This window comes from Thalassophryne amazonica, chromosome 3 (assembly GCF_902500255.1).
Source record: "Thalassophryne amazonica chromosome 3, fThaAma1.1, whole genome shotgun sequence".
Lineage (NCBI taxonomy): Eukaryota > Metazoa > Chordata > Actinopteri > Batrachoidiformes > Batrachoididae > Thalassophryne > Thalassophryne amazonica.
Genome location: NC_047105.1, coordinates 114,021,954 through 114,037,505, shown reverse-complemented (window position 1 = coordinate 114,037,505; position 15,552 = coordinate 114,021,954). Strand labels below are relative to the sequence as shown.

At 40.7% G+C, this 15,552-nt stretch overlaps 1 protein-coding gene across 1 annotated transcript in view; it reads right to left on the bottom strand.

The window, feature by feature from the left end:
• LOC117507463 (copine-9-like) overlaps window positions 1–15,552 on the bottom strand; it is an 863,862-nt gene that overhangs the window by 645,608 nt on the left and 202,702 nt on the right. The window contains exon 3 of the mRNA XM_034167340.1: window positions 4,769–4,815. Coding sequence (XP_034023231.1) covers window positions 4,769–4,815 — 47 coding nt within the window. The remainder of the gene's footprint in view (window positions 1–4,768; window positions 4,816–15,552) is intronic.

The following is a 15,552-nucleotide window of genomic DNA, read 5'->3' as shown; positions in this document are numbered from 1 at the left end:
AAAACCACGTAACAATGAAAATAAATAAATACATATAGAAATAAATAACTGTTTCCTGTACACCTAGCGAATAGCCTAGTCTTGTTTAGGTTTTGAAACCTTGCTTCTGATGTGTTTTTGTGTGATGTGCACAATTTTCAGTATTTTGAATAATACTACCAGTCATTTACAAGCCTAGATAAACTTTGTAATATAAAAAAATCAGTCAGTTTTTGATTATTAATATTTACTTGTACTTTTACTTTCAATACTTGAGTACATTTAGTTGTACATTACTTGTCATACTTAAGTACAATAAATACTAGATACTAGACTTTTACTTGAGTAGCATTTCAATCGGTGACTTGAACTTCTACCAAAGTCATTTTTTAAATGGGTATCTGTACTTTTACTTAAGTGTGATTTTCCGGTACTTTATACAACACTGTTGTTAACAGATTTTAATAAAAGTAGGCTTGTTTTAAAGTCCTTTATTTGCTCTTTCTAATGAACCCATACATGCCTGTGTAGAAAAAATGTTTTATGTAAAGTGTGGAAATTTGGGGAAAAATATGCCATTCTGTTCATTTACTGTGATGTTTTTTTCCCCTGTCATCATAATTCTCGATGGATTTTTATAAATGAGGCCTTGTAAGTTGTATTCAAGCTGATTAAAAGCTCTAATGAACCCATACATGCTTGGATAAACAATCCTTATGTATTAAAATATAAATCTGAAGTATGCCTTGCCATTGTGCTCATTTACCTTGCTGCTTTTTCCACTGTAATATTATTGCTAGTCTTTTAATGACAATAACATATATATGATTTTTACCAACATTTTATTCCAAGTAGATATAAAACCATTCAGAATTTATGACTTTTGACCCTCAGTCAGGGTAAAATACATACATATATTTAAACATTTTTGTTTCCGTATTTGTATGCATGTGAACGCAGCTTAATGAAAAGAACTGATGGCGTTGAGTTATAGTCTCAGTATATCGATATTAAATTGCGACATACGACTTTAAAATAGACATTTGTTTTACATAATTACATTAAGGCTATTGTACAGTTCGTAGTTCGATTTACCGATCGATCTACGTTCCGATCCTCACCTATGGTCATGAGATTTGGCTCATGACCGAAAGAACGAGATCGCGAGTACAAGCGGCCAAGAGTTTCCTCCGCAGGGTGGCTGGGCACTCTCTTAGAGATAGGGTGAGGAGCTTGGTCACTTGGGAGGAGCTCGGAGTCAAGCCGCTGCTCCTCCACGTCGAAAGGAGCCAGTTGAGGTGGTTCGGGCACCTTTTCTAGATGCCCCCTGGACGCCTCGCTGGAGAGGTGTTCCAGGCATGTCCCATCGGGAGGAGGCCCCGGGGAAGACCCAGGACACGCTGGAGGGACTACGTCTCTCGGCTGGCTTGGGAACACCTTGGGGTTCCCCCGGAGGAGCTGAGGTGTGTGTGGATCGGGGGGTCTGGGCGGCTTTGCTTGAGCTGCTGCCCCCACGACCCAACTCCGGATAAAGCGGAAGAAAATGGATGGATGGATGGATGGATGGATGAATGGACATTAAGGCTCTTGTACAGTTCATTTTAATATTCGAGAATTGTTTTTTGTTGTTGGTGCAGTTGATGGCGAAGCACTGGCTGCCTTTTCCCCCCTCATTTCACTTCTGTTTAACAGGTGCCTTAACTGACTCAAGGGGCTCTCTCCACCCGTGGTAATGGCCGCCGTGCGGCACGCCGCTAGTCACGTGACGTCCATTCCAGGTCTCTATTTCCATGGTCCGGTCGACGCAGGGAGCATTGTGGGTAGTGTAGTTCAGCTTCACTTTGGATGTTACAGTGTTATCACAAGCTCTACACAAAAATGGACTAATTTTAACATTATTTTATTACATTTCTTTGTGACACGGGATAATTTAATCACCAAGACTCGGGTGGGAGAGAGGAGCTCTCACAGCACAGCTGCAAGGACTTCTCTGCACCGTTTATACACCATTTGGATAAGCAGGACGCTTTATATGGATCATTTCTTTAGATGAATCCCACTGAAACTAAGAGGTAAGAATTTATATTTACTACGTGTGTCTTTTACTCTGCCAATCAATGCATTAATGGACATATTAATACTGAGGTAAACTGTGACTTCTAATACTGTGTTTTAAAGCTTTTGAAAGATGATGACAGTGTTTGAATTTTTTTTTTTTTATTTATTCATTTTTTTGTGCGTTTGTTGTGTTTGTGATCCTTGAATTTACCCAGCAGCCCCTGCAGCGCTTAAAGTGAAACTGGTTTATCAGAAGCTGACAGTGTAATCTGATGTGGCCGCATCTGAATCAATACTCAAAGTTATCGTTATCTGTAATAAAGATACTTTTTTTTAGCAGTTTATTGGTTTAGTGTCATAAAAGGTAACTTTTCAGTTATCTGATTAATGGTTATCAAAGCTAACTTTTTGGTTAGCTGTGCCCACCACTGTACATGTGCCATGTCACCGGTTGTGCTGGAAAGTTCTATCTCTCTGTAAGACTGTGGAGGCTCACTGAGATCTCTGCATGAGTGTGTGAGTCCCTGCTGAGGTGAGACTGATTTTCTTTAATGCTTTTAAATTACTGCAGAGAAAGAAATGCAATATGATGGAAAGAGAGAAAGTGTGAGAGAGAATGATGAGATTTCAACCCTATCCCCATTCCCCAAAAGCATTTTGGATGCTTTCTCATTTGTATATTCAAGGATTATTTACTGAGCAAGAGGTCTGTACCGGGAAATATCAGACCGAGGTGTTGACAGTACAGACCTCGCTTACAAAAAACCTAATATCCTGCACAGACCGAGCAAGCGAGGTTAATAATTCGTTGATACGGTTTATATATAAACATGCAAATGTACAGTATTGCCAGAATATGCTGCTGACAGTTTTGGGCTCGTTCGCTTTCTTCCACTCCACTAGCTTAACAGATGGTCCGGTTGTTAGCTGGTAAGCTTTCAATCTGTGTTTTTTCCGATGCTGTTTAGATATTTATGGAATATATTCATGTCCGACTTGGTTTTTCTAATAATGTTTTTAGCTTCCTGGTTTGGAACAAAAATATGCGTTGCAGACCGATTGTCACGGTAACCGGTCCGGATATGGGAAAATATCCAACCAGTAATCAGCCAATCAGAGCGCGCATAACATCGCAGCCATATAATAAAGTATATTATTTCACATATTCATTTATATTCTATACCCACTGACTCCAATCAGGGATCACTGGGGGTCTGGAGCCTATCCCTGTTGTGTGTTGGGGGGGTGTGGCTGGACATTTTGGTGTTCTTTTCTTTGCTCTCCAGGTGGTATGCAAACTGATTTATTGTCTGTGGAGAAGGTGCTGGCAGAAGAGTCCTTCACCCTCATCAACATGATGTGCAGCACCTGTGGATGGTGCTCACGTGCAACCTTAAAGACTTTCAGCTGAAGCAGATAATGAGATGGCGTTCTGCATTTAAGTCATGTGTGATTCAAGCAGAATTGCCGGGAACTCGACCTTGTGATGTTCGTTTGTGAGACGCTGAGGACCGCGCCTGGGTTTGACACATCGTGCCTGTGAAGGAGGAAGGGTGAGGGACACATGCTGTCAGCACACATCAGAGGTGATTGATTATCTGAATAATTGTTAACAGTAACTTGGTATTTTGTTACGCAGTATATTTGAACTTTGATGAGAGTTGTGCAGCTCGCTTCTCACTGCCGTGGCATGCGGACTGATGATCCTCCACCTGTTGTGAGAAGCTGCTCATTTACATAAAGCTTGAATTCGGACCTGAATGTGTTGCTGATAGTGTGTGCCTTTTGAAGGATATTAGTTGTAGCTGCTGACTTACCTCACCTTTTCTATCCTTCGCAGAGAGTCGGTTTGTCGTGTCCACCTGGGGGGTGTTTGGCGGTGAACGTGGGTCCAGAAGCACCGGGCTTTGATCCTTTTGGGCGCTGGAGAGCGTGCCGTCCTTCACTCCGCCAGACCGACGCAGTTTTTGTTTGTACACTTTGTTATGCACCAAAGGGGGAAAATAAATTGTTTTGTTATTGGAACCGCTTTCTGGTTGTTTTAGCGCTGGGTTCCGTCAGACGCAGGTCCGCTCCTCAACCCGCGTCGACACATAACAATCCCAGCTGACATAGGGAGGTAGGGTGGACAGGACCAGGTCTAACGCTGGGCCAGAGAACTTCAGTCACACCCGCACGCACACCTATGGTCAATTTTAAAGTTTCCTATTCACCGAATCTGTATGTGTTTGAAAGCTGGAGGAAGCTGGAGCGCCCGGAAGGAACCCACGTGAACACAGGAAGAACATGCAAACTCCACTAAAAAAAGGACCAGACAGGAAGCAATTGCATGACCTTCTTGTTGTGAGGCATCAGTGTTAACCACTAAGCCACCGTGCCACCCGTGCGTGTGTGTATGTGATTTCATATCAGTCTGCACAACAAGAGTCATTTGGAGATGACATATCCTCCGGTCCCCACAAATTAGTAATGCAAAGTTTGGGGGATCACCCAAGTACAACTTTATGATAAATATGAATGAAACAGGTCACCTCGTTCTTGAGATATCATGCTGACAAGCAAAAAAGGACAGACGGATGGACAGACAGATATGCTGATACCTATATTCCCCTTGTATTTCATACCAGGGAGATAAAAAAGGTTGGTTGTCAAAACTATGAATAGCACAGGTCTTTGGGTCTGTAAAAATCAAGACAAAATAAATTTGATCTTACGGGGTATTTTTCCTCACCTCTCTCCACTCCTTAGTCCCAAGTCCTTGGACATACAGCACCACCACTGAAAAGACAAACAAATACGTCTGAGTCATTGTTGCAGCAAATGCATCAGCCTAAATTGATCACAGTGCTGGATCAGCATGTGGAATAGAGTCATACAAATAAATAAATAAATAAATAAATAAATACTCTGCAAATTCATTTTTAATTGTTATGACCCTTATGTTTTACTGTCAATACACATTCAGGACAATGTACGAATTACTGTAGGATTCAATTCTATTAAATATTTAAGTTCCTCAGTGTATATGCACACACATATTCATTTGAAAATCATTTGCACACACATATCTCTTTGAGCAAACAAAATATATTCTGTGTTCAATAAATGTATTTCCATGTTTGCTATTGTCCAGATAAACACAACAATGACAATCACAGTGTCATGCTCAATTTAACATGCTCTGTGTATGCTCAACATGTCACTGTGCACAAGCACATCAAATATGTAAATTAATCAGCTGAAATTATTTGTCAACCAAGTTGTCAATGAACAGAAAATAAATAATTGGTTCATGATTATTGTAAGTGATGAAGAAAAATCTAAAATCCAATTATTTCAGCTTCTTAAATTTAAGATGTGGTATTCCCATAATTACCTTTGGAGACAAACTAGAAAGAATAGCCCACATACTGGGCAACGACATGATGAGGTAGGGTGGGAAGATTTTTTTCTTCACCACCTCATACCTCCCCAAATCAGGCCACACAGATATCCATTTCAATGATGAATTTCTCATGTTAAGAGCAGTATGTCTGTTTTATTGGAGAAGTAACATAAACTAATGCTAGGAATGACCTAGAACCTGGAAAAGCCATTTTAATATTTATGATTTATGGAGATTTTGGAATGATTTTCACCAAAATTATTGACGCAAATGGAAAGGCGTACTTCTCTTGAACATGCTGTCTGATACAGAGCCTTTTTTATTTGTTCCAACTGACAGGAAACTTTTTACATATTCAAATAAAAAAAAAAAAAACAAGTATATAAAAATAAGTTAACAAAGTTCAGCTTTCTGGGGTTCAAAAATGACAAAAAAAAAAAAACTAAAATAAGACAAAAACAAAGAAAGGAATTTCTTTGAAGTTATACATATTTCAAAATGCTTAAGAAATACAACAAGCAGTCCCTTGGATTAACTTTTGTGATGTTGCTAAACATGTGGGATCAAACTGCATAAACATTTAAAATTACTCAACTTGCAGGAAAAAATTTCTGGGTTCTGATGCAATTGAGGTCTGTGTTTTGGCACGAAATTAAATCTTAATTAGAAATTAACTCTTAAGAAGAATAATCAAGAAGTGACTTCTTGATTTTTGTGACTTCTTGATTTTGTGACATCTTGATTATTCTTCTCTACAAGAGTAAAGACAGAAGGCAGACCACCAGAGCAAGAATTTTAGCTGAGGAAGCTTCTGCGATTTGAAGCGAAACGTCCTCGCGTCAAGCAACCCAGTCCAGTCGAAGATTCAAGCTTCTCTACTACAGAAAATGAATGAAGCATTTTAATTTGATTTAATAATTATATATGCACAAAGATAGATAGATAGATAGATAGATAGATAGATAGATAGATAGATAGATAGATAGATAGATAGATAGATAGATAGATAGATAGATAGATAGATAGATAGATAGATAGATAGATAGATAGATAGATAGATAGATAGATAGATAGATAGATAGATACAGTAGTGTTCAGAATAATAGTAGTGCTATGTGACTAAAAACATTAATCCAGGTTTTGAGTATATGTCTTATTGTTACATGGGAAACAAGGTACCAGTAGATTCAGTAGATTCTCACAAATCCAACAAGACCAAGCATTCATGATATGCACACTCTTAAGGCTATGAAATTGGGATATTAGTAAAAAAAAAAAAAGTAGAAAAAGGGGTGTTCAAAATAATAGTAGCATCTGCTGTTGACGCTACAAACTCAAAACTATTATGTCCAAACTGCTTTTTTAGCAATCCTGTGAATCACTAAACTAGTATTTAGTTGTATAACCAGTTTTTCATGATTTCTTCACATCTGCGAGGCATTAATTTTGTTGGTTTGGAACCAAGATTTTGCTCATTTACTAGTGTGCTTGGGGTCATTGTCTTGTTGAAACACCCATTTCAAGGGCATGTCCTCTTCAGCATAAGGCAACATGACCTCTTCAAGTATTCTGACATATACAAACTGATCCATGATACCTGGTATGCGATATATAGACCCAACACCATAGTAGGAGAAACATGCCCATATCATGATGCTTGAACCACCATGCTTCACTGTCATCACTGTGAACTGTGGCTTGAATTCAGAGTTTGGGGGTCGTCTCACAAACTGTCTGTGGCCCTTGGACCCAAAAAGAACAATTTTACTCTCATCAGTCCACAAAATATTCCTCCATTTCTCTTTAGGCCAGTTGATGTGTTCTTTGGCAAATTGTAACCTCTTCTGCACGTCTTTTATTTAACAGAGGGACTTTGCAGGGGATTCTAGCAAATAAATTAGCTTCACACGGGTGTCTTCTAACTGTCACAGCACTTACAGGTACCTCCAGACTGACTTTGATCATCCTGGAGCTGATCAATGAGTGAGTTACTCTTATATCCATTTTGATGGTTGTTTTCCGTTTTCTTCCACACGTCTGTTTTTTTTTTTTTTTTTTTTGTCCATTTCAAAGCATTGGAGATCATTGTAGATAAACAGCCTATACTTTTTTTGCACCTGCGTATACGTTTTCCCCTCTCCAATCAATTTTTTAATCAAACTACGCTGTTCTTCTGAACAATGTCTTGAACGTCCCATTTTCCTCAGGCTTTCAAAGAGAAAAGCATGTTCAACAGGTGCTGGCTTCATCCTTACATAGGGGACACCTGATTCACACCTGTTTGTTCCACAAAATTGACAAACTCACTGATTGAATGCCACACTGTTATTGTGAACACCCCCTTTTCTACTTTTTTTTTTACTAATAGCCCAATTTCATAGCCTTAAGAATGTGCATATCATGAATGCTTGGTCTTGTTGGATTTGTGAGAATCTATTGAATCTACTAAGAAATATACTCAAAACCTGGATTAATCTTTTTAGTCACATAGCACTACTATTATTCTGAACACTACTGTAGATAGATAGATAGATAGATAGATAGATAGATAGATAGATAGATAGATAGATAGATAGATAGATAGATAGATAGATAGATAGATAGATAGATAGATAGATCCGATTGTTCTCCATCTTTTATTATGAAATAATGCTAAATTTATGTGGAAATGATTGTTGTACAAAAGCTTCAGATATCTGTCGCTTTCATATCTGCTCCAGTTGCTCCTTCAGCCCTTGGTACTTCTTGAATCTCTCATGCTCATTTTGTTGTCAACTTGGATTTCCACATGGATCATAACTGTGGTCTTCTTTCCCTTGTCAACCATCACTATGTGTGGTTGGTTGGCCAGCAGCTGCTTGTGGAATTTGAAGTCCCACAGGACCTTAGCCCAGTCATTTTCAACCATCTTCGGTGTTGTCTCCCATCAGGACTTGGGGACTTTTAACGTGTATGCAGCACAGATATTTCTGTACAATGTTCTTGGTTGAGACTTGGTTGTGCCTCTCAGTGTACGCTGTCCCAGCTTGCATCCTGCTACTATGTGCTGAACTGTCTCTGGGAACCTGACTTACCGTCTGAAGGTATCTGTCTGTGGTTGACATTCTTGCATCTTCATCATGGTGCCCATTGGATTGTGGGATTGCCAGGTACTTGTAGCTGTCCTGTATGTCCACTATCCTGCCTTCTGGCAACTCCACTCCTCAGTCCAGATCACCTTCCCTCTCTTTGCCACCATTCAGCAATACTTATTCCATCAAAATGACGTCCCAATATGCTCACTGTAGATTCTGGTGAGTTGGATAAGTGGGTCAATGTCTCGCTCATTCTTAGCATACAGCTTGATGTCATCCATACACAGGAGCTGGCTGATGATTACTCCACTCCTGAATTGATATCCATATCTGCCCTTTGTGAAGAGTTGGCAGAGGGGGTTGAGCCCTATTCAGAACATCAGCAGGTACCCTGCATTGCCTTGGCATATTCTGCACTTGATGGTGACTCATTGTTTATAAATGTAACTATTAAATTCTTTCTAACATTTAAATTATCTCTAAACATTTTACTTGTTGAAATTATTATTATTATAAGTAGTATTAGTAGTTGTAGTAAAAAAACGGCTTCATCTAGGGGTGTTGTGGGGGTGGGAGCACATCCCTGCCCACGCCCCCCATTCCATCTAGATTCGCCCCTGCTTTGGCGTTTGAGCACAAAGAATGGATAACATTTATTTATGCAGAAAACATGACCAGATTTACAGGTAATAAAGTTTTATTGCGTTTTCACATCATGTGCTCCTCAGAAAGAGAGTTTAGGCGCATTTGAGTGGAAAACAGTGTTAGTTGTTGACACGTCGCGGAGGATCAGCTGGTTTTAGCAGCAGATACTGAGTGGCTCAGCTCAGGATTCTAAATAAAGGAGAAAAAAGCATAAAAATGTCTTTGTAAAGCTCAGTGCAGGTGTGCTGTTGTTGCCTTTAAGGTGAGGACGAGTTGTAGCTGCTGCAAAAAACCGTGGATGAAAAGCTCACAGCTCGCTTAAAATGGGCAGTGTAGTCAAAACCCGACCTCCTGCCCACGGACCAAGTTTAATGCTGCTATCGACCCACAATGCAAAAATAATAGTAACGCACAGTGACTTGGAGAAGTAACTTTAATCTGATTACTCATTTGGAAAGATTAACGCGTTAGATTACTCGTTACTAAAAAAAGTGGTCAGATTAGAGTAACGCGTCAACGTGTTACAGGCATCACTGTATATATATATATATATATATATATATATATATATATATATATATATATATATACACACACACACACACACACACACACACACACACACACACACACACACACACACACACACACACACACAGCTCAAAAAAATTAAAGGAACACTTTGACATCACATCTCAAAAGGGGAAAAAAATGCTGGATATCTTTCCTGATATGGACTTGGGAATGTGTTAGGAATAACGGATGCCACATTCTTAATAAAAACTGTCAACCTACAGACAAACATTAAGACATCCCAAAAATCAAAGAAAAAAAAATGATGTGGTAGGCTTGTCCATTTTGCCAAAATTTCATTTCAACAACTCAAAACGGTACTCAGTAGTTTGTATGACCCCCACATGCTTGCATGCATGCCTGACAACGTATGCACCCAGAGTACGTTCCTAATGAGATGATCGATAGTGTCCTGGGGATCTCCATCCAGATCTGGGCCAGGGCATCACTTAGCTGCTGGACAGTCTGAGATGCAACCTGACAAAACACAATGTCCCTAAGGTGTTCTATTGGATTTAGGTCAGGTGAGCATGGGAGCAGTCAATGGTATCAATTCCTTCATCCTCCAGGAACTGCCTGTGTATTCTAGCCACAAGAGGTCGGGAATTATAGTGCACCAGGAGGATCCCAGGACCCACAGCACCAGCATAGGGTCTGAAAAGAGGTCCAAGGATTTCATCTTAATACCTAAGGGCTCTGTCCCACTGGGAAGTGGATTAGTTGCGCATGAATTGAGTATACAAAGTACAGGCGTTCGCTGTCATCTGCATCAAAAATGGCCAAAAATGACAAATGTCCCAGTATGAATTACGGATATATTAATAATATATAGCCAATATATGATGAATAATCACGGTTGTATAACGCATGTCGTGAGGAAATGGATCTGATGCATTGCGATTATCACGGCAGTATTACGGGTGTATTATGATGCATCGCGCACGTGTTGCGCGTGCACGGCATCTGCATTGTGGTCATAAATGAAGCACACTCGGGCCGTCTGCATCACTATTCACACCAACAATACAGCCTCTGGATCAATTGCTGGACTTGGACAAGTTGATTGGAGTAAAGAAGCAGTGAACAGGGCGAGTGTTGACGTCAGCGGATCGCATCAGAGCGCAGCTCGTCTGAACGATTATAACAAGAAGATAAATCTGTTATAAATAGATCTCAGTGCTGCATTTGATACAGTGGATCATCATATTCTACTTGATAGGCTGGAAAATCATTTTGGGATTACTGGGAGTGCCCTTGCATGGCTGACGTCATACTTGACCAGTCGTTCTCACTGTGTTTTGTACAGTAACACTACCTCTAACCTTAGTGACATGAAATTTGGGGTTCCACAGGGGTCTGTCTTAGGCCCCCTGCTTTTCTCCCTTTATATAGCACCCCTTGGGCACATATTGTGGCATTTTGGGATTACCTTTCACTGCTACGCAGATGATACTCAGTTAAACATGCCAATAATGGCTGGTAAACTCGTTCACATAAAATCCTTAGAAGATTGCCTTGCAGCAGTGAGAAGTTGGATGTCTAGAAACTTCCTACTTTTAAACTCTGATAAGACTGAAATGATGGTTCTTGGTCCAGTGAGACATCGACATCAGTTTGACATCTGACAATGGCCCAGCGCTAAATAACCAGAAAGCGGTTCCAAGAAACAAATTTATTCCCCCTCATGTGCAATAATTCGTGTATAACATAAATATTCAGCTGTCTTGGCAAGGTGAAGGACGGCGCACTCTCCAGCGCCCAAATGGATCAAAGCCCGACACTTCTGGACTCAGATTCACCGCCGAACACCCCCCAGGTGGATACGACAAACTGACTCTGTGAAGGACGGAAAAGGTGAGGTAAGTCAACAGAGCTACAACAAATATCCTTCAGAGGCACACAGGTCTGAATTTAAGCTTTATGTAAATGAGCAGCTTCTCACAACAGGTGGAGGATCATCAATCCGTACGCCATGGCAGTGAGAAGCAAACTGCACAATTCTCATCAATGTTCAAATATACTGCGTAACAAAACGCCAAATTACTATTAACGATTATTCAGACGATAATCACCTCTGATGTGTGCTGACAGCATGTGTCCCTCACCCGTCCTCCTTCACAGGCACGATGTGTCAAACCCTGGCGCGGTCCTCAGCGTCTCACAACCGAACGTCACAAGGTCGAGTTCCCGGCAATTCTGCTCAAATCACTCATGGCTTAAATGCAGAACGCCATCTCATTATCTGCTTCAGCTGAAAGTCTTTAAGTCTGCACGTGAGCATCATACACAGGTGCTGCAAGTTGTTAGGCCTGCACGTGAACATCCTCCACAGGTGCAGCCAATAGTTCTGATGAGGGTGAAGGACTCTTCCGCCAGCACCTTCTCCACAGAAAAAAACAGTTTGCATACCACCTGGAGAGCAAAGAAAAGAAAAATTCTGATGGAAAAAAAAGTCCTTTTCATTCCGCCATTTCCAGAAAATGAAAATCCGACGAGGGGGCGGGACCACTCCTTCCACAAGGCGTGTTCACAGGCGAATGACGTCATCGACAGGCGTGGAAAAACTCACGCATGCGCACGAGGGTTCAAGCATGTCTGACATAAAAACATATGAATGAAATCCATATAGTTTTTGAAAAAAATAAAAAGGTACGATACTTTATGGACAGACCTCGTATATTTTTACTGTCCAGGTTTCTTCGTGCATCATAAAAAGCAATGCAGCAGAAGCAAAATGCAAAAAGTGCCTCATTCATTTGCCTTGCAACAAAGAATTGCAGTGTAACTTCACGTTTAGCTCATTTGTCGCGAAACCCAAGCTTTCTATATGAAGAATGCCGGTAAGACAAGCCATCATCAGCTGTTTACTGTTTTGCTCTTTACCTCTCTCTCCTGTCTCAGTTATTTCCCTGTCCTCATCTGTTCCCTTGTCTCTTTATCTCTCCCCGTTTCCTTCCACTCCTCTCCTCATGGCGTACCACATCAAAGCAGAGAGCGGTAATGCAGTCAGCATAGACAATCATCTTGGTGTTTCTGCTTCAGTGGGACAGCAGGGGGCGAATCGTGTACAGCGACCCCATCACCACTGGGACCTGTACAGCCCGATTTGCTCTACTCTCATCTTCAAAAGGAAGAGCAGGGAAAAGGGAAAACAGGGTCAAGCTAAATTAATAAAGACCGAAATAAAGAGAGAGGAAGAGGGATGTGTAAGGAAAAAAATTCAGGAAGGCTGAGAATTTGGCGACTGACTCCATTTGGTACAGAGACGACATGGCCATTTGATGGGTACTGTGCACTTTACTAAGTACAAGGCCTGTGCATATGAGAGAGACAGAATCAAGTAAATCCTCTCAGCTTTTCCATGTTTCAAGTGGAGTCACCATAACAGAGCCGCTATGGCTCTTTGTGTTTATTGGGCTAAAGTTTTAAGCTAGATGTCCTTCCTGACACACGTTACATGCAGGATGGGCAGTAGTGGCCTTGAACATGGAACCCTCTGCTTTTGAAGGAAGTGAACAAACTACTTGGCCACCACTCTGCCCATATGAGAGAGACAATACAACAAAAAACATCACGATCACTAACCTGCGCTATATATAATTATTCATCAATGATTTAGTTTCTATCTTAAAGCTGTACAGCCTTTCAAATTTCACAAAACTGACTACATTTAGTTTGACTGAAATCTAAGTATTATAATGTAGGTTGATGTTTGTAACACACTGCAAAATAACAGCTCATTTTAATGAAGAGAACATATTTATCTGAGGGGAATTTCAATATGAATATTAACATTTCCTTCTAACGCCATTGTGCAGATGAACAGGAGGAAGCGCCTGTGCGCATGCGTGGCTTTACGATTACCTGTGACCTGACCCACTCATGTGATACAAGTCTCCAGGGAGTGCATGTTAACATTCATAAGATGTCTTGTAAATTACTTCAGAGGTGTTATCAGATTTCAAAAACAGCCTTTTTAGATTTAGAAGTGTTTATTTATTGCTAACTTTTGCAAGATATATGAGAAACAGATTTGCTTTATATAAAATAAGCTGTTTCAGAGCGTTTTCTGTCATCTTTGTTTATTTTGTTTACGCAAGCAGCCAGCTGATGTCACACTACCTTTCTTAACTCCAACTGGCAGTTGCAGTGTCCAGCCCAGCATCCCTCACACAGATCAGGGGAAGCCCCAGCATGATCTATGACATCGCTACTAAATGTAGGTGAGGGTGTCTGATCGCTTGACTTTCTCCCCTTCAGGGGTAGAAAATCTAAATAGTTTCCAAACAGTGTGAATTTTGATCATATTGGCAATATCATGTTATGAATACCTTATTTAAATGTTAAGGAATAAAATTATAGTGGTGACAAAGAAAATTCTTTATATGACTTAAATCTTAAAAAATAAACCCAGAGACCATACAGCTTTAATGTTTGAACAGTCAAAAACAAACAGCACAGATATATCTGGTGGGGTATCAGAGAGCCCATTTGCAATGTAGAGGATGCATATTCTGAATGCAAAGGTGGGAAATTGGTACACAGAGACTGGATTGATGATCCAAATTTGCAAGGATATATTTTCTGCATATAAAAACATTAAGCAATCAAATCAACACCTATCAAACCATTTGACAAGGTGGAGCGCAAGGTGCACAGCACTGTGGTATTAAACGGACTCAAGGGAAATGTTCTGCAGGAAACAGATCTGCATGCACTGCAATCTTACCACAAAGTCACTGTACTTAACTTCAGACCTGGTTTTAGGGCAAATAATCCTGTGACAGATAGGGAATACCCGAGCTTTGTGTCCAACCATACCTCAATTTTTTAGACAAACATACTCACAGGCACACAGATGAACACAAAAACATCTGCTGTTGAAACATGGACAACTAAAGTATGTGGAATTCAACACTTTGAGGTATAAAGTACCTCAAAGTGATACTTGAGTGAATGTACAAGTATCTTACCATAAAATTACTTTGGTAAAAATTAAAGTCTCCTTTAAAAATGTTACTTGAGTAAAAGTCTTAATGTATCTGACATTTTCTGTACTTAAGAATCAAAAGTAAATTCCTCATAAAATGTACTTTAAGTAAACGTACTGAGTAAAAGTAAAATCCAAAACGAGTGGCGAGTGAAAAGGCAACACAAACATAAAGCTAGTGTGGTTGTTGTGTGGGCCGCTGAAGAGGAGGTACTGCTGGCCCACCACCACCAGAGGGCGCCCTGTCTGGAGTGTGGGCTCCAGGCACCAGAGGGCGCTGCCGCCTCATAGGAGCAGCCGGGGTGACAGCTGTCACTTATCGCCTACGACAGCTGTCACCAATCATCTGATCAGCAGTGGTATATCAGCAAGACGACATCTCCACCTCTTTGCCGAGATATCGCTCTACCTAGGAGGTACAGTACTCAGCCAACTGTGTTGTCTTTTTGACATTAACACTTTGTTACTTTTGTGCGTTAAATAGCAGGCATTCTTCCGACGAGAGGTGGAGGTGGTTTTCCCGCCATACGGGTTGCTGGGTGCAAACGCACCCACATTTAACTGTTTTTGTTCCTCGCCAGCAGTACCAGATCCGACATGCGGAGGCAGTGGCCACCTGGGAGTTCGGGACTTGGCGGCTCCAGTATTCCCGGGGTTCGGTGGCGGAGGAAATCGTGTGGTTCCGGTTCTGCTTTGGACAGACGTCTCTTATCTTCGAGCCTGCCCACGTGACACATTTTGTGAATTGACTTCTTTGTCTATTGTTGTAATCTGTTGTGTTTGTTGTGCTTATTCACAACAGTAAAGTGTTGTTATTTGACTTCCTCCATTGTCCGTTCATTTGCACC